Here is a 23,567-nt window from a genome sequence, read left to right as displayed (position 1 = left end):
TTCAGGAGCAGACTGAGACTGTCCTTGATTGGACGTCCAGGCCAAACCCTGGACATAAATCCAGATGAACCTCCCTGATTATAAGACCTAAAACTGCTGTTTCACTGACACCGCCTGAATGAGCTCAGGTGGATCTGCAGAGAAGAATGGGAGGAAATGGTGAAAACAGGTGTGTGAAAATGAGCCAAAGTGCTTCAACAATGGAATAATGGGGTGAATATTTATGCACTTTATTTTTTTGCAAAAAAGAAAAAAACTTTTTTTCATCTAATATATTAAGGCAAAATTTATTAAATCCATCCAGAAACAAAACTGTAGCAACAAAATGTGTGTGTAGTGTGTGTGTGTGTGTGAGAGAGAGAGAGAGAGAGAGAGAGAGAGAGAGAGAGAGAGAGAGAGAGAGAGAGAGAGAGAATGGCGAGAACCGTATAAATACTTTCCGAATTAATTTTCGATTAATTTTAGCACAATGCTGCTTCATTACTCACCCAAATACCTTCGAGTCGTCCCCCCTTTCATTTGCTTCCTTATTGCTTTATTCTGAAGTTTTGAGCGGAAGTGATGTTTTTTCCGCTCGTGAACTTGTTTACGGGGTGGAAACTTTTCTCCAGGAGAAGCGCGCCGCTCTCCCCCGTCCACGCAACCCCAGCAGCAGCATCCTCTGCTGCGGGACTCCTTCAAAGTTAGACCCGCTGCGCTGGATGTTTCCGCTCTTTCCTTCCTGTTGCCATCATTCGTGCTTTGCATTCATCAATAAGGGATTATTAGCGCCGACGGAGGAGGGATGGAGCGGTCCAGTTAGAAGCTGAAGTCTCCACAGTCCACCGGCGGCGGCTCCTGAGTTGCTCCAAACCCCGCCGAGAGAGCGTCTCTCCCCGCCTCAGGGAACATGGGCTGCGGCTTGAGGAAACTGGAAGACCCGGAGGACAGCAGTCCCGGGAAAATCTACTCCACCCTGAAGAGACCCCAGGTGGAGACCAAGACAGACACCGTGTATGATTATGTTCTGCTGGACTTCAGTTTGGAAGGTAGACCTCGTGAACTCTGTGAATGTAACCTCTCTAAAGTGTTTCTCTCATATTTTTGTCAGAAATTTCATAATACAGGTTCATAGCAAAATATTGACAATGGTGATTAATATAAAAAATAATAATAGGCGGAATTAATTTATTGTGTGGCGTCTGGTATCATCAAATATGAAGTAAACTGTTGAAAAGTCGGTATGCAAAAAGTGGTTGTGTGCAGATGGAACCTTGTTAAATGTCGACTTCCTTGGGAATGTGTTAATTTTTTTCTTAGTTTTCACTACTTTTCTTGGGCTAAGGTCAGAAAAAGTTTAGTTCAGTGTGTGTGTGTGTGTACGCTTTTTTATTGTTCCGGTTTGGGGACAGTGATCTGAGATTTATTAAATTCTTATCCGCTAAAAGCATTACATTGATTAAATGCAAACGCAGCTCATCTCACCTGCTTGGCAATAGAAAACTCAGAATTATCGCATCGTGCAAGTTAATTTTCTGCATCATTTCTGAGAGAATTTTAATTTCGGAGCCTACGTCATACTCTAGCTTCATCTGAACGGGTAATGCTGGGCTAAAACCCGCCAAAGAGGTTAATGACACACCGGTCACACAAATGACAAGCACGTGTGTTTTGTTTTTTTTCATTCAAATATCTAAAAGATGCCTGAGAGTCAAAATCCAGGGAAATAACCCACACGTTTATGAATGAAGAGAGTTCAGTATTTTACTGTACGATTTTGGATACATTCAAACTTTTTATGAATAAAAATATACGGTCTCTCTACTGAGCAACAAGATACAAACCACCATAACATGACTTAGTACTTATACAGTCATCATTATTCATAAATAACTGTCTTTTACTGAAAGGATTGCTAAATATGAGCAAGGTCTTTTATATATATATATATATATATATATATATATATATATATATATATATATATATATATATATATATATATATATATATATATATATATAAAGATCTCCATATCATTGTGAAATTTTACATATGGAAAATAAATTTGTTTAATGGAAACATGGCAACTTAAGATAAAAACTCGCGATAAAAGCTTTGACACTAGAATGAGGTATTTTTGCTTGTTTTTCGTTTGTTTCTTTGTTGGTTTGTTTAGTTTTTGTTTGTTTGCTTGGTTTTTTTTATTTATTTTTATTTATTTCTTTGACCGCATCAAATTGATTTGTTTCGCAAAACTGTAATGAAAACACTTTTGGCATCATTTGAGTCATGTGATGTGGATCTTGCCACTGGCACAAACCACAAAGAAGACATGAAGTTTTTCTTTTTTTTTTTTAATGACTTATTGTGTGAACAAACTTATTCACATGTGATTTTAATTGCATATCTCATCTATTGGAAAGGGCTGCACAGTGCTGCAGTTGTTAGAGCTGCTGCCTTGCAGCAAGAAGGTTCTGGGTTCGATGCCCGGCCCCGGTCTTTCTGCATGGAGTTTGCATGTTCTCCCTGTGCATATGTGGGTTTTCTCCGGGTACTCCGGTTTCCTTCCACAGTCCAAAAACATGACTATCAGGTTAATTGACCTCTCCAAATTGCCCCTAGGTGTGTGTGTGTGTGTGTGCATGGTTGTGTGTCTCTGTGTTGCCCTGCAACAGACTGGCGACCTGTCCAGGGTGACCCCGCCTCTCACCTGGAACGATAGCTGGAGATGGGCACCAGCACCTCCTGACCCCACTAAGGGACAAGGGTGTTAGAAAGTGGATGGATCTATTGGAAACATCATATTTTTAGTTTTGACATTAGTGAAGTAAAAGTTTTGAACTGGCCACTAGATCCTGACTGTATGATTTCTTTGAGATCTCCAAGCAGGGAACTCCTAATTTTTTTTCTTATTCCAAGGACTGTCTCTTAAATTTAGTCTCAAGGAAAACCATTTTCTCTCTGTTTACTTGGTTTAAAAGTAGGCAACAATTTAATTATAGGGTCTGTTATTTTTTATTGTAGATATTAAGTGCAGTAAAAATAATATCTCAACAAGACAAAGTGAATCTAGCACCTAAATTACTGTGTGAAATAACCAACCGGGCCTGAGATACAACAGAGACGTTCATTCAGCCTGTCAAAAAAAAAAAAAAAAAAGAAAATAGGTCACCAATGATTTTTTTCCCTCTCCTCCTCTCGTGGCTCTCTCCCTCCAAACGCACAAGGACACTCACTCATTCACACGCCTTCCCCTGCAGCTAAATCAAACTCCCTCCCTGACGCGTTAAAAAAAATAAAATAAAACACCTGCTGGGAAATGGAGTCTAATTTGAACGGCACTGAGGATAATCCCTTCATCTGGTGCTCCAACTGGCTGCTTTCGCCGTGACCTATTTGGAAGGAAACGGTGATTTAGCTGTGAATGAGGAGCCGGGTGTGTAAACAGCAGGCCGGGGGGGGGGGCGGTGAATCACAGAACGGAGAGCGGCTTCTAAAGTCAGAGATGAGGGAGGCTGAGCAGAGGTCCGCTCCACTTTAGATGGTGCCGTGGTGTGGAAAGGTTGATTCGGTGGCTGCAGTGATGAAGTTCTTACACTTCATACAGGCTTCCTTTCTGTAGCGTGACATCAACTATAACAGCTGATCTCCATGCAACACTACATGCGTTTCCTACTCTAAAGCCCCTTCTCCATCGTCAAGTCCGACTCCAGCCGGTTAATGTCTGGTTCGGTTCCAGCCGAGTTGGGTGTGTCTCCATTGGCAGCGTGCTCCTCGCTATGTGGGCATGGATATGGGCAGGAATGTGGGAACGTGGGCGTGCAGGAGCTGCGGTCGGCGCCCCGTTGATGTCATGTTGCGTGTCTCCCGTTGAGCAGCCAGTTTTCTCTGAAATTTTTCGGTAGTTTGTTGCGGATTGACTCAGTTCAGTTCAGCTTGTTTTTATTGTGCCAATTCACAACAAATGTTGTCTCACGGCACTTTAAAAAAAATTAAATAATTTCAATCAAGTGACACATGCATTCCAATTCCAGTAAAACGGCACATTAAGCTCAAGTTATTCAGAGTAGTTTAAAAAGTTTCGAAGGAAAGCCAGCAGCTTGCATTGAGTGAGTAGCGGCGTTTTCGTTAGAAATTTGTGCGAAACTTTGTCAGTGCTGTATCATAATGTGGAAAAAGAACACAATTTTGCAATTGCGGTGTTTCCATTAAAAAAGAAGCGCAATGAAAATCACGTGTGAATGATTTTGGTCACGTGGTAAGTCATTCAAAAAAACATCATCCTTCAACTACTTCCTGTCGCCTTCTGGTTGTTGATCATGTGACTCGTATGATGCAAAAAAAACTCTTTCCTTTGCAGTTTTGTGAAATCAGCCAATTTTGAAACGACCAAAAGAAAATAATCTCATCCTAGCGCCAAAACTTTTAATCAAAAACAAGTTTTTTTTTTGTTTTTTTTTTTGTTTTTTTTTTTAAAATGACATGTTTCAGTTAAGTAAATTTATTTGTGAAATGTCAAATTGTGCAATTTTATGAACAACGGAAACACAGCTACTGACTTGCAGCATTCTGTCCTCTTGAACGAACATGCAGCAAGAATTGCTTTTGTTGTGTTGTTGACTTTAGAGCCTTAAGCTTTACAGGACCTAAAGTTTTATCACAGCATTTTGTGGTGACAATAAACGGGATGATAAGAACAATTTATTACAACTTTTCTAGATAACTGTGTGGCTCTGACTGCATGACACAGCAATGAAAACCACACAAACAAATACGGCTCTTGGAAAATTCACATTTGTAACACACTTCTGTAGAACACCAGGGACATAAAGCAGTGTGATTTGCAGCACACACTGTATTTCATCATATTTTCAAATGTATTGATATTCATTGATATCCTATTGAGGAAATAGGAAAAATAACAATCCTGACAAAACAGACAGTTCCCATTCATCAATGGAAACTGTCGATGACAATAAATCGAAATTCTTTTCATGACAAGGTATTTATCACGATAAATAATACACAATAATTGATTCGATAATTCCCACCCCTAGATTAAACACATTAGCGATTTGCTAATGGTTGGGGGTGCTAACAACTATTAGCAATACAAGCTAATGGCATGTTAGCTTGTATTCACACTCTGTTTTATGCATTCCCACACACTACACACACAGTGGTCTGCTACAATTAAGCGGTCCAGATTGTTAAACTAATGTCAACTTGATGCAAAAAGCCATTTTCAAATGATGATTTGGCTCTATGTGAAAAAGTAATTGCCCTAAAACCAAACTACTAGTTGCACCAACTTTGGGTGCAATGAATCTTTTACTTTATTGTGGAGGAATCGTGTTAATTAAGCCACAATAAAGGGATTTTAAGCCAAACGGACTCAAGGAGTCGTGAGTTTGACTGTCGTTCCAAGACCTTCAGCTTGTTCTTTTCTCAGCCATTCAGAGGTGGACTTAATGGGATGCTTTGTAACATCGTCCCTGACAAACAATCAGTTTCCTTGAGCTTCAGGACACAAACTGGCAGACGCAGATTCTCCTAATGGATATTCTCGTGCGGGTCTGAAGATTCCAGCAAATTGTCTAGATTATGAAGAAGGAAAAGACTAAAACTGTCTCACTACCACCACAACGCTTGATTACAAAAAAAACGGGTTAGTTTGAATTATACTCATGAACATTTATAGTAACAGTTTTCTCAGTCACAGTCACACTCTCTGCCCTCAGACACGCGCATAAATAAAGCTTTTCACTCACAGAGCGTCTTCATGTGACTCATCTGTGTGTCTGGATCCAAAAATACATGTGCCAAGTATTAAATAAATAGATTTTCACCTGTATAGAATCCTAACAGCAGACGGGGTTTCGTCCTGATTCTCCACACGAGCGAAGACCTTTAGGTGTTAATTGTCCACGTTGGTGACTTTGTTGCAGGAAGGGTTCAATCGAAAGAAGAAAGGTGAAAATGACAGCATCACACCAGCAGTTTTACAACATGCAAACAGTGTGAAAACGGCGGCTTAGCACTCATTTACACTTCGTTTAATTGGACAAAAATGCTTTCATTGAGTGTGAAGCTCCATACTTGACAGAATACCGAGATAACCTGCACTCTTCTAGGGAATAGAATAGCCTTTATTGTCTCACAGTGTAACTGTAATTTAGATGTAACTGACAGGATATTATGGCGCGTACGTTCACACAAGGGTAAAAGTATTAAAAATGTCTAAAAAGCAAAATTAAGAACAATATACCATACAGTAAGGACAAAATTATAACTTAAAATACTGAAAGCTTAGCGAAAATAGCAGTCTGATCCAAGGAACGTCCAAATGAGTAGGATGGTTTAAAAAAAAAAAAAGGTACAAAATGTGCAGTTATTTGTGCAGTAAAGACAACAGACAGTAATATACGAAAATAAAACAGTGCAAATACCAGTTCACCCAGTTTGTAGTCGTCTGCTTACAACTGGCATCGTTTTTTTTCAATCTGCCGAGCTATTTCTTGCCAAGTAAATGATTTTAGTGCAGTACCACCCATATGAAGCTGATGTCTGCCAACCAGCTTCACACCATGTCTCCAGAATGAAGACACTCTCACTTCACATTAAGTTCTGACAGGATTCTCTCATCTGAAGCCAAAGAAACAACAACACACATCTCAAGGACTTGACAAGATTTCATGCTAACCAAATAATAGCTAATTATTAATTGGCCCTAATAACTGTAATAACTGTGTGTTTTTTTATATACATAGCAAGACAGCAAACCGTGAGAATGCAGCTTTACATTGCATTTTGCTATGAAGTAAAGGAAAAGGAAGGATAGAAAAGTGACTATTGCTTTTTTAAAAATGGTTTTAGTTTAACAGACTATGATTTGGCTCCTTTGGGTGTTTCTATCTGTCAGGTTGTGATAACTAAATCTTGATCAAGCCGCTTATTCTGGAACACAGAGGTCAGATTCTCTTTGTTTACGAACACCCTGATGTCTTCTTAAAGCAAAACCAATCGTAGTCCACATAATGTGTCGTGAAAGACCACACATGCACGTGTATGATCAGGTGGTGTTCGACTCGACGAGCTCAGCTCACCGCCCTTCCATTCCTGGAGACGAACCGACCTAAAAGCATTCCAGTCCCACATGAAGGTTCTGGGCTGGACTCAGAGTCGGTCAAATCAATCACTTCAACGGCTAAAGGACGTCTGTGCTTCTCCTTGAAACTACCAAGCATTTCTGGGACACACACAGTGAGAACACACACCCCGTCCCCACAACCCCCCCAGAGCTCCCAGGCAGCTTGGCCTGGTTTCACTTTGACTAACAGGAGACTTGATGTGGGGTCCGACTCCAATGCATCTCGCTAAAGTACCTCATGACTGCACTGACTCTGCCTTCTGAGTTATAGTATATAGAATAAATGGTATCCATATTGTGTCTCTGTGAAGGGGAGGAAGCATCTGGACTCCAGCAGGATATTCAAAGCTATTGATCTCTTGATTGCAGACTGTTGAGTGTGGCCTCAGCTCAGTAGCCACTTAGGTCATCCTGCTTTTGTCCACACCACCAGGACGTGGAGCCCTGAGGATTTAAGAGTGATCAATCTGAGGGATTACCTGTTGTCTTGTTTACCATTAAGGAGCCAACATTAGTTCTGTGTGGGACAGTTTCTGCCCAGTTTGGCAATTGCAGCATTCGCATTAAATGAGAAACGGAATTAAAATGACACGTGAATAAATTTGTTCACGCGATAAGTTGTTAAAAAACTTTCCGCGCCATCGTCCTCCAATCACTTCCTGTCTTCTTCTTCACGGTGGCAACATCCGGTTGGTGATCATGTGACCTGTGTGATGCAAAAAAAAAAGTTTCTAATTTTGCAAGATAAACCAATTTCAATATAGCCAAAACAGGTGAAATCTTGTAGCACCAAAACGTTAGATAAAAAAAGTAGGTTTTTTTTGTTTTTTTCAAAATTTTTCATTAAGTAAATTTATTTTCAAAATGTAAAATTGCACAGTAATATGGTCAATAGAAATTGAGCCAATGATTGTTTAAAATTTGAAACATAGAGCAGCCCCCTGCCCCACAACTTCCCCACTCAGCTCCTTCAGACTAGCCAGCAGCAATTAGCAAACACCTGGTGGAACTGAGCATCAGCTGAGCTCATTACAGGAGCTACAGTGATGAAGGTGGAGTTTCCAAAAGAGCTGGACTTCCTTGAAGAGACACAAGCCCAATTTCAAGACGTTAAATTATGAAGTCAAATTTCTTTTAAGTTATATATCACATATACAGCATTTGTATAACAACTGAAGGTAACATCGTGTTATAAAATGGTACTATGTGGCTGGAAAACACGTTATTCTCCCCCTTTGAAGGGACTCAGGCCTTAACTCCACCTCTGTGATTCACCCTGTGGTGCTAAGGGATCATTTAGGCTGTAAACCCAGTGCTGTTAGGCATCGCTTCATGTTCGTTGGGGGGTTATTTGTATCCATTCTGTGGTCTGCACTCTTCTGTGATGCATGAAGGCCTTTCTCTAATCAGTTCCCTCAAACTGTCACTTCCAGTTTGCTCTTCATGGAGCTGTAGGAGCTCTCTGGTTAACAGAGCGTGCATCAGTACGATCCATTTTAGCAAAATGCGTCCGCCTTACCCCCGGTCAGAGGTGGTCCTTAAAGCCTCGGCCTTCGCGTTCCTGTGCACACGGCCCCGTCGCACAGGCACTTTGATTGGAACCAAGAGTTAACGGGCGACATGAAGGGTGTAGATGATAGCGGGCAAGGTCGACTGTATGGGAGGGGGCAGTACGGAGGGATTTACGGGGTGGAATGGTTTAACCTGACGCCGAGGTGTTTGGTAATCTTCTGAAAGGTGGTCAGACCTGCTGGGCCTCAGGCCACTCTGTCTGCCTCTAATCCCTGTCTGATCTCAGGATCCAGTCCTGGATTATTTCAGATTAAAGTCAGTTTTGCACATAATAAATTTAGAGCAGCTTTGAAGGACAGGGAAAGGTAACTCAGAACTGTCTTCTTTGTCTGCGTGACTCCGGAGGAGTCATGAATGACATACAACAGGAAGTTGATGCAGTGATCTACAACAATAGACAGAAGTACCGCAAATACTTTAGTTAGACCTGGATTAGCTTGTTTTAATGGATCATCAACCATGGCAGCTGTGACTGGAAATAGAAAGTCTTCAGGACGTTCAGTCATTTCTCCCTGCAGCGCTAGACATGTTCATTTGTTTTGGTTGTATTTACCCAGAATGCCTTGCGTTATAGTTTGTTTCCTGCTTTTAGAGCAATCTCTGGTTTGCTTGGGATTCACATATGTTCACATTTTCGCAGCGCGCCAGAGTTTACCTCAAATGAACAGAGTACAAAGTTTGTAGGAGGATCAGGGTTTGATTGGACCCAAACAAACCGAACCTTCCAGGCAAACTAACTAGAGTTGGACTAAACAGGGCTGGTGTGAATGCACGTTACATATTAATTAACATTTACATGTAAATGCATGATGTTATAGCCAACTGGCTCATTTCCAGCTCTACTCTCATTGGCAAGTTGATGTATATGGTGTTTAATAATAACTAGTAAGAACTACTGTACAAAACAAAACTCTTCATAAAGGAGAAACGCGGGAAATTAAACAGTTGTTTGCAGTTGGCATTCTAAAATGGTTCAGTCATTTTGACTTTTAGTTGATAAATAAGTTGAACAGTTAGCATGAGCGTGCTAAAAACAGAGTTGTATACAGTTAGGCTATGCTAAGCTAAGCAAGCTAATTGTGTGACTAGAAAAAATAGCCCTGTAACAAACAGCCTGGCCCAGTAGGACGAAAAATATGCATCCAGCAATAATTTTACCGTGGCTCAAAACCATCAGCTAACTTCCTAGTCATTGAAATAAAAAACAACAGCTGCCTTGATAGCAGCCATAATGGCTTCACATATTCCCGACGTTATGAAACGGCATATATACTGTTGCTGTCTTGCTCCTCGTTGCCAGGCAACGCCCTCTTTTGCTGGCCTTCACAGAAGCGCTCATAAACTGTGGTCCTTGGCTCTGAACCTCCCTCAGCTCTGTCACCCCCTCTCTGTTTTTCTGCTCCCCTTAAACTGCCTCCTTCTTCTGTAACCCCCTCCCCTCCTCTTCCTTTCCTCCTCCTCCTCCACTCAACTTTTCTCCCACGCAGCTCTGAACAGAGGGCTCAGTGTGCGAGTGGACGGGTCAGGCAGGCAGTGGGGGGCAGAGGAGGTGGAGGAGGAAAGCGAAATGTCGGAATAAAAGCCTGGTGTGGATGTGTTTTGGTGAGCCACCACGGCTCTCCTGGGAGGGTTTGACTGTGGCGAAGATTGCCCCCTCCTCTGGCGTCAACCCCAAGCTCTGCTGGTTGATAATCACAGTCATCAGGGTGGGGCTGCCGGGCGATAAAATCGATTATCAATTAACTACCTGTGAAATATTCTGCTGAATCACAAATCACTTTTTAGCACCGGGTTCTTTCGTGATCTGTGGGAGGAAATTGATACCAAAACCCAAATAATGTTTGTATTCAGTTTTCTGTTGTGTTCAAAAACACTGATGAAATTTACAACACTTTAAAATTTGCAGGAACCTTGGATCTTCTCCATGTGACGGTCCTTGGTTCCTCTCGGTCCCTCCATGTTCCAGCGTCTGACTTGCAACTTGAATCCATCGCCGGTTCATCTGCCTTTGAAGCGGCGGTAAAGCCCACAGGAATTCCAGTAAAGCGCAGCCGTGTTTGCCCCAGCTCCATTTTTAACTGGTTGGGTCTAATGGGAACCAGTGAGACCACAGTGATGTCAGCTGTGCGCCGGACTCCCAAACCTCTGGTTGTTTGTTGGTTAGAGAGCGGTGGGGGTGTTGTTGTGTGGAATGCTCCCACTACCCCACACACACACACACACACACACACACACTGTTTACAGACCTTATGCTAACTTAAGCCCATGTTCTGCAGCTTTCATTTTCAACCTGGTAAAACAGGCAATCAACTAAAATGTTAAAAATAATCCCTGTGTAGTTTAACTGCTGGGCTTCAATCATTACTTTGACTCCAGGCTTGTTTTGAGCCTGAAATAAAAACTAGAGAGCGACTCAAAGAGAAGTCCTAGTGGAAGCAGTGTACGACAGTAATTACTGCTCTGATTACCAAAGGAAAAAAAAAACAACATTCAGCTCTTTATATGCATAAAAGGAGAAATGCAAAGGTGATCCAACATAAAAAAAATTGTTAATTGGTTAACAAATTAACAAAATTCAGAGACATTTATCCAAGTAAATACTAAACATATTAAGTTTAAGTTGTCATGTTCAACAAATGTAAATAAAGTAAGTTTGACAAACTTATTTTGTTTAAATGGAAGACAAGCTAATTTTTTTTTAAAAGTTGGAGCGTCATATCTCTTTTTTTAGTGTCATAAGCAGAGAGCTGGATTGTGTGCTGTTTTTTTTTTTCATAAAAAACTTTAAACTGATTTAAACCTATCTAAATTTCTCTTTAGCATCTATATAAACATCTCCGTAAATATTTTTTGCAGCTTTCCTATTAATTAGGAGCAGAGGCAACATCCTGCTGCACACTGAAAAACAGAGCGTCAACTTAAAAAAAAAAGACTTGAGTTAATTTGTTACATAAATTAAGTTTGTCAAGCTTAATTTATGTAAGTTTATTTAACGTGACAACTTTATAAACTTAGTATGTTTTCTTGGGAGAAACTTAACTTGATTGCTTGTAACAAATTACCTCAATTTATTTTAAGTGTCATCACCTGCTTTCTTTTTTCAGTGTATGAGAGAGCATTCACTTTAAAACATGCTTTTACAGTGTTTCAACAAAGACATTTTCAGCTGGCTTTGGCGTGTTATATTTGTGATTAGCATTATTAGCATTGTTAAAACAGCTAACAGTTTGTTGCTGACTTCAGCCTTCCTGTTATCTGCATTAAGCCTTGCTCTCTCACAGCCTGACTGAAGCCTAGACATTATGTCATCATAGAAAATAGTTTACTATTCAGTGCAATTATTCCATGATAAAATAGGAATTACTGGTAAAGACCTGCATTTACTATTATATCTGTATTTAATAATAACATTATTTAGTTCTTCAGCATATTTAGTCAAGGCATTGAGAGCCATTGTTGGAGGTCCAAAGAACCTGTGTGGCGACCCCTGACCTGGCCTATCTGTGTGTCCCTACAGGCAGCCGTCCTACCATCCAGTATGTGTCCTCCCTATGTGAGCTTCCTCAGGCGCTGCAGTCCTTCTACACCCAAGGCTACGCCCTGGCCGCCCTCCACCCCATCATCCTGTCCCTGGGCCGGAGCCGGTCGCTGCCCTTCAGCCTGCTCTACCGCGCCGTCCTGGCCCGTCCCAGACCCAGGTACGCCACCCCCTCCACGGCCCCCCGACCCAAACCGGGTCACCCTGGTGATGACACCCCCAACAGTCACTGCCGTGCCATGGAGTGAGACGATGAAAGATAGATGAGGTCAGGTGCATATTTAATAGGAAGTCTCAGATGGAGGTCAGACTGGAGGAGGAGGAAATGTTTTGGTTTGAGTTGCATTTTCTATGGATTCTATTGGCTAGAAATTCACTCAACAACAGGGGTGTTTGAGCAGCCAATGAGGAGGCAGAGTGCCTGAACTCTGATTGTTTGGCTGTGATGCCATAACTATCATGGATTTACTATAAGAAAGACAATGTGTAGTGCGTGATTAACCAACACAGAGCAGGACATCCTTGTGAAATGAAATGAAACTGATTTAAAACAAAAAAAAAAAAGTTTTAAAACCCAGAAACAATATTTAATAGAACTACATTTTGCTTGGTGTATGTCTGCAGCTGTTTTGGACACGTTACAGCTGAATTCTCTGTCCTTTCTTCTGCTTTGACTGGGCCGGTCTAACATATGAATACATGGTTCTGACGCTGTGTTACAAGTGCCACCAGTATCACACGAGCTACAATCAGTAGGTCAAACAATTTGTACAATGAATTCAAGGCTTATCAAACACTGTAAGCTAAACTGTGATGTAAAGCTACTGAGCTAAAGAGATGTGGCAGCCATGTTGGATTTAGAGCTGTGGATTGCTGGGATATATTCAACTTTGCGGCTGGAATATAGAAGTCAGACTTCAGACGGCCCTCCTGTTTTGTTTTTTTTTCCCCAAGAAGTTTTGACTTCTTGGTTCAAATAGAACAAATAGCTGGGAGGTTCTGTTTTATTGCTGTCTTAAAATGGTGTTAGTCACGTTATTATGGTGATACTTGGGAAGCTTTGAGGTGGTAATTGTTAAAAAAGAATAAACTAATCTAAACCATTCCATTGTAGCTCTAGATGGATGTCCATCCAGGTCTTTAAGTAGGCCATTTTAGCACATGAACATGCTTTGATCTATGCCGTTCCATCTGAGCTCTGCCTGTGTGTTTGTGATCATTATCCTCCACCCAACTCACTAGTCGTCTGCAGCCTCTAACAGGTTTTCTTACAGGTTTGCCCTATGTGTAGCTCCATCCATTCTACCAATTCAGACTCATTTAATTAAATTCAGTTTATTTATATGCCCTGAATTCATAACAAAAATTTTCTCAATTCAGGGCAATCACACAGATAGATTCCAAGTCAATTACATCCATTCCAGTCTAATCCTTTATTTACGACGCCATACGTTAGGGCCATTGTAGATAAAAGATAAAAGTAAAGAGGAGTACATTTCTGAATTTTCTTGAAGAACATTTCTGAATTCCAAAAGTCAAAACGGTTTGACTTTTCTAACTGAGAATTTCCAAAAGTTGGAAATTTTTATCTCTTGAATCTGAAGATTTTTGTGTTTTCTAGCAAATTTTAGACTTTTAAAACTCAGAAATGTCATTGTTCTTTGAGATTAATCTCAAAGTTTCTGACTTTTTTCTTGGCAGAAATTGACTCTTCCTTCCCCCCCCCTCCTCCCATCTACAGTGGCCATAAAATACTGTGGTATTCATCAGACCGTGCACCTAACGTCACTTTAGTATTCAAAATTAGTTAAGTTTTCTATAATGAAGCCACGTAGATTTCATCGAGAAACTGACTTGTTGCATTCACTCCTCAGTAACTGGATTTAATAATATTTTCAAATATCTTGATATCGAACAAACAGTGGAGAAAATAGTGCTAATAAAACAGTTATTTACCCACTGTCCCCACTGAATGTGTCTGACCCCGTAGATGAGCTTGAGCTCAGCAGATTCTCTCTGCACAGGTTTTTATTTACCAAATTCTGAATTTGACATCGGACACTGGTGTTTTTTTCCTTCTTCTTCTTCTTCTTCTTCTTTTTTTTTTTGGTGCTTTCAGCAACCAGATTGCGTCCACGTGCCACAGCGCGCCGGTGCTGAGGGTGGAGGAGTGGCCTTTACCCGGGGACTCGCTAACTAGCGACACGGTGCGGGCGCTGATTGACAGGGTCAGACAGCTCCTTGAACCACACCTCTGAATATTCAGCCTCTGTTAAACAAATAAAAAAAAAAAAAAAGCCACGGACGCTTTGGGTCTAACTTAGCTCGCGTGTGGCGTGCGTCCTGCAGGTGAACAGCAGCGCACGAGGAGGCGTTCAGTTCGTTGGCTCCGTCCTGCAGCAGGTGAGCGGCGTCACCAACGGGCTCAGCCCCAGTAGAGGCTGCCGCTCCCCGCCTCGTACGCCGCCCCAAACACCGCCTGGAGACAGAGAGCAGGAGGAGCACACCTACAGTCCAGGTTTGACCTTACCTATAGTATTTTACTGTGGTACTTTCGTGATAAACGTGACAATAAGAACTACTAGTTTCTTATAGCCGCACAAACACAAATACTCCACTAGAAAATTATTCCCATTGGTACTGGTCTTCTTTAGGACGCCATTCGCATAAAGAAGTGTGATTTGCGTCGCTAAATTGCACATTTAATCATATTTGCTCATTAATTATTTACTGATACTTTTGAATAAACGGAGCAAATAGTAAAACTAACGATGCCGAAAATATGGACAGTTTGGAAGGGTTTTAAAGTCATTAACTGGAATTTGTGGCGATAAATCAGAATTGCTATAATGCCAAAATTTATCACGATAAATGATATAAAAATGGCCACCACTAGCTGGATTTACTCTCTGTTGTTCAGCAGGGTGTTGGAGCAAAAATTTAATATCCAAGGGCAATGTAAATAAAGCATCATTTCAAACAAGTCACTAAAGAAGGATTCTTAGATTTCGAAAGAGCTCTGTTGTACTGCATGTAAAGCTTAAAGCACCTGTTCCTGCTCATAAACCCACGTTTCCTGTCTGCTCCTCAAGACTTGAAGCTGCTGGTCTTCTTCCATTCCTGGCCCCCAGGCTGCGCTCCTCTGGACTCGTTGGGCTGTCAGTACCACCAGGGGGCGCTTTCTATGCGGGTCTCCAGAAAGGGCCAAGTGGTCACTGCGCTGGAGGCCGACTGGCTGGAGCTGACCGCTGCTTACTACCGTAAAGGCTGGTCACTGGTCGACTCCTTCGTGTACTGGGACACACCCAAAGGTTGGTCTGAAGCTGTAAGCATGGAGGGATGGTGGGGTTAGCCCCTTTAGCAAAACTGTTTCAGAGAAATGTTTCAGGTAAACGCCCTAACAGTGGTGGTTCTAACAGGAATGGTGGCCTGGGCAAGCCCCTCCTTCTACCGCCCCCCAACCAATTAAAATGCAAGCAATTATCTGGGGGGTTTTTCTAACAGAAAGCAAGGAAAACATGTAGCAAACTTGTTCAGGGCACAACCAACGTATAAGATGTATTTTATTTTCTTATTCTTGGGCACCCCTCCCCTTGGTGCTGCCCTGGGCAACTGCCCATGTAGCCCACATCTAAAACACCTAGTGCACCTGAGAAAAACAAAACAAAACACACTCATTCAAAAATCTACATTTTACTGTTTTGTGGACCTCTAGATTATTTTTGTTGTGGGTTTAGAACAGGGTCTGTATTTAATCTGTGATAATCCAGTCCAGACTTTTTCCGTATCCTAGATTTTAACTGATTCAAATTTGTCCAGACGCCAGAACAGGCCACACTGTTGAATCAGCAGCGTGTTGTCATGATTTGAACCCAAGTAAGGATCAAGTTAAAGAAGAGAACTGACGAGAGCTTGGTGGGTCCAGTTCTATACTGTTCTCAGGAGGCTTTTTCATTAAATGAAAGCATAAAATGGATGCTGTGGCTGCTTCCATGCATGCATCGGATTCCTGACATACTCTGGAGTCATTCCAGAGGGGTGCTTCCTAGAAAGGCGAATGTTTTAATCATCTGGATGTTTGCTGGGAACTTTTCCCAGCCCCTGTAGCCTGCTGGAAGCTTTGATGGCTGCTGCAAAGCTTTGGGGGTCTCTGCTACTGTTCTGGTGGGAGAGGCTGCCCCTCTGCTGCCCCTGGACACGTCCTTGTTTGGACCCAAGAGGTCAGGATGTTATTTATTTATTTACTGGCCTCACAGGGGTGAGTGTTGCATCTGGTGTATGATGCAAATGTCAGCTGTTCAGCACAAGCAACAGGAAGTGAGGTCGTTGAGGTCTGGAGGACGCTCCAATTTTAGATCCAGTAGGGGAGAGAGAGGAGACAAAACAGGAAGTGGCTGATTTTTGTGTGTAGGAGTCTGGAAGGAATGGGAAAGAAATGGGTTGATGGGACTTCCTGAGCCTCTGTTGGCTCACACACACACGCACACACACCTACACAGGCTCTATATACTTATTATAAGCACATGGAACATTTTAACAACTTTATTTTAAAGCTGTAGCATGTAACTTTTATAAAAGTAAAAAAATACATAGATATTTGCAGTAGATGAATGGAACAAACCTTTATTAGATCCCCTCATTTCAAACACACACATGGGAGCTGTCAACCTATTTCTAATAAGTGGGTCATTTTAACTCATCACACTCAGCTACACTTATTTGAGGTTCATCCACTGCTAACAACACATCTTGTGTTCACTGCAGTCAGAGCTCCCCCTGGGGGGGAATCAGTGAAACAAATCATCAAAAACCCAAAGCTGAGATGTGTATGTGTGTGTGTGTGTCTGCGTTTGTTTGTAATGCCTTGTGGGGACGATTTTCCTGACATATACTACGTAGTGGAGACCAATTGCTCCTTGTGGAGACCGGAGCCTGGTCCCCACAAGGGGAGACCCTGTTTTTTGGGTAAGGGGTCAGAGTTTAGGGCTAAGGTATGAATTGAGTTTTGGATAGAGTTAGGTATATGATGGTTAGAAAAATGGCTAGGGTAAGGTTTAGGCTGTCGAAATGAATGGAAGTCAATGGAAAAGTCCCCACAAAGATAGCCACGCAAATGTGTGTGTGTGTGTGTGTGTGTGTGTGTGTGTGTGTGTGTGTGTGTGTGTGTGTGTGTGTGTGTGTGTGTGTGTGTGTGTTTTGCAGGCGAGCCGGTTCCCAGATCTCTGGAGGGACTGTTTGTGTACGAGGAGCGAAGCACCTCACCTCCCCCTAACGACACCATCGTGGTGGAACAGTGGACCGTCACCGAGGTGGGTCACTCCAAAGGTCACGGCTCCACCCTGAAATGTGACCTTTAAGGGGTTCACAGGGTGTGTTTTCCTGGTTCACTCCAGAACCATCTGGAACAAGTTTTTTTTATTGTTAAACAAGAGTAATGTGGTGTGTGTTTATGTTCATCCCAGTCAATATGATACCCCTAAATAAAATCCAGAACAAGAAACTGCCTTCAAAAGTCACCTAACTAGGGCTGTTGTAAACAAATATTTTAGTAATCGAGTAATCTATCGATTATTCTTACGATTAATCGAGTAATCGGATAAAAAAAATTATAAAATGAAATATTGGTAAATCTGGCATAATACCGGTGTTACTATCAGATATCAATATCAGTCCAATTTTTCATATTTGAGCATCCCTAACAGTTGCTTTTTTGTAGTTTAGAAAAGTAACCTGTAACAATAATAGCTCACTTTCTAAGTTAACCAGAAGAAAAGTTATAGAAAAATCTGAAATTATATTGAATGTAATAACAAAGAGGCAGGCTCACAAATATGCTTATAAAAAATGTCTACAATCCAGCTTTTAGTTTATGTATTCATCTTCAGTGAGTTTAATAGATTAATTAAACTCACCTTGCCACCTAACCTGTCACGCTTTGGGTTTGAAAATACGGGAAATGCCGCCTGGAGTGGGAGGAGAGGGCGAATGAACGAACATGGGGTGGAGGGGAGGAAATAGACCAGCGGACTGACGAACCGTTAGACCGGGGGACGAACACGGGGGGAAGCAATACGGGATATTTACGACACCTTCACTGGTCACACTCAGAAACTCATCTACCAGCCATGTACGATGCGCTCCGCCACCCGTTTCTTCAGACCGGGATATGAAATGTATTGTGCGGTTCGTCGGTAAAGCTACATTTACACGGTAAGCATCAGCTACTCAGCCGCCCGCCCTGTTCAGTCTATCCGCTCACCTCAGCGCTCTTCCCGCCGTTCGCTTTCAACCAGCAGCCCCGGAGGAGAAATGCTGCCGTACTCCAGGCATTCCCCCAGTCATTTTAAGGATGCTTATTGGTTCCCCAAAAACGATAAAAAAAAGTCGGGCATTATCATCAATCAATAAAATCCCCACGGGCCAATCTTGAAGATTGGACTTTATGCCGCTGAGACTTAGCTTTTGTCAACAACTCAGAGGCGGAAGTGAGAGCTCCGCGCAACGCAAATGAAGTCCCGGCCGGAACACGATGCGCTAACTAATAAAACATAAATTAACGAAGCTTCGAGGCAGGTAAATTTTCCTCGAGGAATTTTAGTAATCGAGGTACTCGAATCATTCGAGGAATCGTTTCAGCCCTACACCTAACAGAATCCTCCGGCCCCAAGCTAATGATTTTGAAAGGTGGATATTTTGGTGTTTCAAAATCTATCCAATGGTTGCTTCTGGATAAAATAAATATCATCTTGCAACAGAAAATGAACTTGTATGTCCATTTTCACTTCCTGTAAACAATTCTGCCAATTATCCAATCATAACGATGAGCATCAGAAACAATGTTTTCCTGAATTTCCCCTTTGTGAGACAAGATTATCTTCTATCGCCATTTTCACTAAGTTATTTGAACTTGTATAAGATTACACTTTATATTAAAAAAAACAATTTTAACATATGATTTATTGCAGTTAATAAACTCCAGTTGTGTTAAATGGAATTGGTTGGAACAATGTACATTTATGCTTCAGAGTGGCCTAGTCAAAGTTTGTGCAAAGCTGGCGGAGACGTACCTCAAAAAGACGTCTAATCGGTAAATGCAGCAAAATGTGACTCTACGAAGAATTCACTCAGAGGGACTGGTTATTGATGCACACCACACTTTTCAGATTTTTCCCTGTTAAAATCTTAATTATTTCTGCTTTACCTTCATGTATCAGACCGTAGCACAGAGAGTAACTTGTGACACATAAAAATGAAATGAGCTCCGTGATTTCAGCTACAGATTCATCTGTAAGTTTTGGGTCTGCGGTGTGTTCAGGGCCCTGACGTGAAAACGGACTACGGGCCGCTGCTCCACACCCTGGCAGAGTTTGGTTGGCTGCTCACCTGCGTGCTGCCCACCCCCATCATTCGACACGACAGGTGGATACAGAGTGGGTTGATGCATGGCGTTTATGTGAGGTACTGCTGTTTGCTAATGTGTTTTGTTTTCCCGTCACGCTGTTCCTGCTGCCGCGCGGCGAGCAGCGACGGGAACCTGGCCACAAAGCAGGTGGTGTTCCTGCAGAGGCCGGTCAGGAGCTCCACACCCGGATATCCAAAGAACAAGGTGGGACGAAATGAGGGTCCTTAACGTTCTCAGACGTAACGAAACGAGCGCAATGATTTCCATTTGAAAGATTTAGCGTTTTTTTTCCTTTCTCTCTTTCTGCCAAACACTGGATGACGAAAGTCCTCAGTCTGGTGCTTTGTCCTTTTTTGAAAATTTGTTGCCATCACAGGCCTGTGAATTGGCTTAGTTAATTCTCGGGATGCACTGATTGCAATTTTTTTGGCCAGTCATTGATATTTAATTTTCTAAAATATTTTTTAAATATATTTTTGGCTCCACTTGTCTTTATTTAACAGTGAATCTACAGAAAAGTAGCTTCTGAAAGAGGAGGAAGACATGGGGCAAAGGTTGACCCGCATCAAAGACTCAATATGAGCTAATGCAAATATAACCATAAGCGACGTAGCATTTATTTTAAAATGTATGTTAATGTTAACATTTTAAAAACATTGAACAAAACATTTAAGTAAGTGTAAATGCAGGAGAAATTTACTAAGGGGTTAAATATTTTTTTCACAGCACCGTCATGGAGGTGAAAGTGATGCTTATAATCAATAAGATTTACAGAATGGTTGTCATAGAAACCCATCATCATTACAACGAGGTCTACTGCATTTACCACACTAGCTGCATTTCCATCGACCACAAAATTGTGTAAATTGGAATTACAAAAATTTGCTCAATGGGAACATGGCAATTTGACTCATGTTTTTGGATTAAAAAATTTCTTGCGCTAAGATGAGGTGATTTTTTTTTCTGGGCATATGGAAATCAGTGCATTTCACAAAACTGCACTTTTTTCATATTACACGAGTCATGTGATCAATAACTTGATGTTAGAACTGGCAGAAATGACAAGACGACGACAGGAAGTGGCAAGCGGGTTGATGGGTCGGGATGTGTTTTAACGACTTATAGCATGGCATTTTAGTCGTGTTTTGTATTTAGTGGAATTTGGCAATTGCAAAATTGTGTTTCCTTTACATTAGTGGAATATCAGCAAAGTTTTGCGCACGTTTGTAATGGAAACGCTGCTAATGTTTGAGTGGATCTCATCACCGTGAAACTCGTCATTTCTCGATCAGAATCAGTTTCGAGGTGGATCAGTTTCCGGTTGTTTCTTGATGCTCCTCTTCCTCTCGCCTCCACAGACGGTCTCGGCGCACAGCGACGTGTCGAGTCGCTCAGTTAGCCGCGCGGTCAGCAGCTCCACCCCCACAGAGGACCTCTCCTCCGCCACGGGCGGAGGCATTGGGGGCTTCCCGGTGTTCGGAGGCGGTTACTCTGGCTCCCTGTCCCACCTGGAGGAAGGGGGCTTTGAGCAGGAGGAGGGGAAGGCCGAGGTCACCTGCATGTGAGCAGGAAGGAAGCTGACTCAGCACTTTTTGGGCTGATTTTTTTTTTTTAATTAAAGCCATATTAAGAAGGAACAAGGAGCTGCATCACTTTTTGATGTGACGGCGAAAGAAGGGAAAGCTGCTCCACTGTTCAGACCTGAACTTCTTCATCATCGGATTTCATCTCCATCTTTACTGCTCAGTATTTTTTACAGAGATCCTTCAGTCTGGTGCCTGAAACACAGATAACTGTTCAGACGACTTTTACACGGTACTGCTGCAGTGGAACAATTTTTTATTATTATTTTTAATCCAAGGTATTCTGTCATTAAAGTGACTGTTATGGTTTAAGCAGGGATTTTACAGATGTCAGTGCTGTTAACGCATCTATTGCTTTTGTGATCCACTTGAAGATTAGAGAGAAATGGAGCTGCAGAAGGTTGGAAACAATCATTCATGTTGCAGAAATGCTGAGGTATTCGTGCTCTGCTCACACTTCATATGAGAAGCCTAAGTTAGACTTTGTACAAGTATTCATACCGTTGGAACTTTGTACATTTTCTTCTGAAAGGACAGAGTTGGGATGTTGTAGATCAACACATTTGTCAAGTGGATGATCAATGAACTAAACGGTTTTTATGTGTAAAACTTTAAAAGGAGTCAATTATTTTCCTTTAATTTCACAATGTTATACTTTGTGTTGATCTTTTGCAGAGAAAAAATATCCCAATAAAACACACCAGTACTTGACCTTGTATTAGTACATTACTGCAAGGTTTGTAGTCGTAACATGACAAAAACAAAAAGTTTCAGGAGGTGTGAATACTTTTGCGATTCGCTTTAAGCTGTTTTTTTTTTTTTTTAAGAGATAACGAGTAAAATGGACTGATGGGAAGAACCAATAGCGTCACCTTCCAGACTCAAGATGTCAGTAGTGTCCCAGCTTTTCCTTTTTTTTTTTAAGAACTTCTACATTAATTTCTGTCACTGTTGATGCTTTTATTGTGTAATGTACATGTGCACTCTTCTTACGGAAGTTGAGAGAGGACGTTTTCAGCATATGCTTTTTTTTCCCCCCCAATGGTTTTCTCAAGATGTCTGTTTTCCACATGTACTTCTCCCCCATGGTTTTCTCATGATAAGTTAATCTGGATCATATCACAAGATGACTGGAGTGTGTTAAACCTGATTTCATTCTTCAAAAGCATGTCACCAATGAATGGATTTGAAGGACAACTCGTTATTTTGAGAAAAACATTGGGAAAAGTATATGCAGAAAATGGCCGCTCTCGGCTTCTGTACTCTTCTTATAATCAAAGATTAACCATAATCCCATCTATCAAATCTGATTTGCAGTGACAACTGTGGTCAGCAGGTGGCAGTATTGAGAAGGCCAACTACATGCGTGATGTTGGTCTCCATCTGGGAAAACATGCACACTAAATGTTTTCTTTTTACATTTTCTTCGTGTTTCTGTTATTTACTGACGAACAAAGGCTTTTCTCAAGTTTCAAAGGTTTTTATTAGATAATATATTAAAACGCATGAGACAAACTCCCACACCTCTCTCTAACTGTGTTGGCCTCTTCTCCGCCTGCTGTTGGCGGCAGGAACTTTTACAGGCGAGCTTCTTCACACTATGATTTTATCAGGATTCTTCTGTCACCAAGACACAAGTCATGGTAGCTTCCAGCTGTTCCCTAATCTTCCAGTCAGTCAGATAGGAGAACTGCAGCAGTCCACTCTTTCACTTAGTTTCTGTCTGTCCCTGAGGCTTTTCTTGGACAAAAATGTATTTGTTCCTGTTCTATCAGAGTCAAATGTTTATGCAGCTCTCTGCATGCAGTCACACCTGCAGCAGCTGAACATTTGATCTGGACGATTCGTTAAAAGGTCATTTCACATTTTCTCATTTTAGCACAAATATTTTTTTCATCGAAAAAAAAAAAGGTTAAAAAGTATCGAAAGACTATCAAACAGACTTTATCCTCAAGGGAAATTTGTAAACTGAATCTAGATTTTTTTTTTGCCAACTTCATGTTCTACTTCTGATGGTAGATAAAAGTTACTTACTAAAGCTGCTGCTCTGTAGTTTTATAGCTAAGTAAGAATAAGAAAGGAGAGTTGGGATGTTGTGGTAGAGCAACATATTTGTTGAATCAACCATTTTAAAATTGCAGAGCACTGCTCCCTACCACTCCCCCTCTCAGCTCCTTCAGACTAGCCAGCAGCAATTAGCAGACACCTGGTGGAGCTGCACTTTTCCTGAGATAATAGGACAGGGGTGGGCAAACCTGGTCCTCGAGGGCCAGTGTCCTGCAACTCTTAGATGTCTCCCTGGTCCAACACACTTGAATCCAATAGTTGAATCACCTAAGT

General features: G+C 41.6%; 1 protein-coding gene across 1 annotated transcript; it reads left to right on the top strand.

Moving 5' to 3' along the window:
- Positions 1 to 554: 554 nt before the first annotated feature.
- rftn2 (raftlin family member 2) lies at positions 555 to 22,748 on the top strand. Its single transcript, XM_088012223.1, has 9 exons — positions 555 to 1,028; positions 12,222 to 12,402; positions 14,362 to 14,470; positions 14,592 to 14,760; positions 15,335 to 15,553; positions 17,445 to 17,551; positions 19,558 to 19,661; positions 19,767 to 19,848; positions 21,003 to 22,748. The coding sequence occupies exons 1-9, from the start codon at positions 890 to 892 to the stop codon at positions 21,207 to 21,209; spliced, it is 1,317 nt and encodes a 438-aa protein (XP_087868349.1). The 5' UTR covers positions 555 to 889; the 3' UTR covers positions 21,210 to 22,748.
- Positions 22,749 to 23,567: the final 819 nt, after the last annotated feature.

The sequence above is a fragment of the Poecilia mexicana genome, unplaced genomic scaffold (assembly GCF_051168715.1).
Source record: "Poecilia mexicana isolate PSO_F unplaced genomic scaffold, ASM5116871v1 scaffold_2, whole genome shotgun sequence".
In the NCBI taxonomy this organism is placed as follows: domain Eukaryota; kingdom Metazoa; phylum Chordata; class Actinopteri; order Cyprinodontiformes; family Poeciliidae; genus Poecilia; species Poecilia mexicana.
Note: the sequence above shows the minus strand (reverse complement) of the source record. Positions and strands in the feature narration are given on the sequence as shown.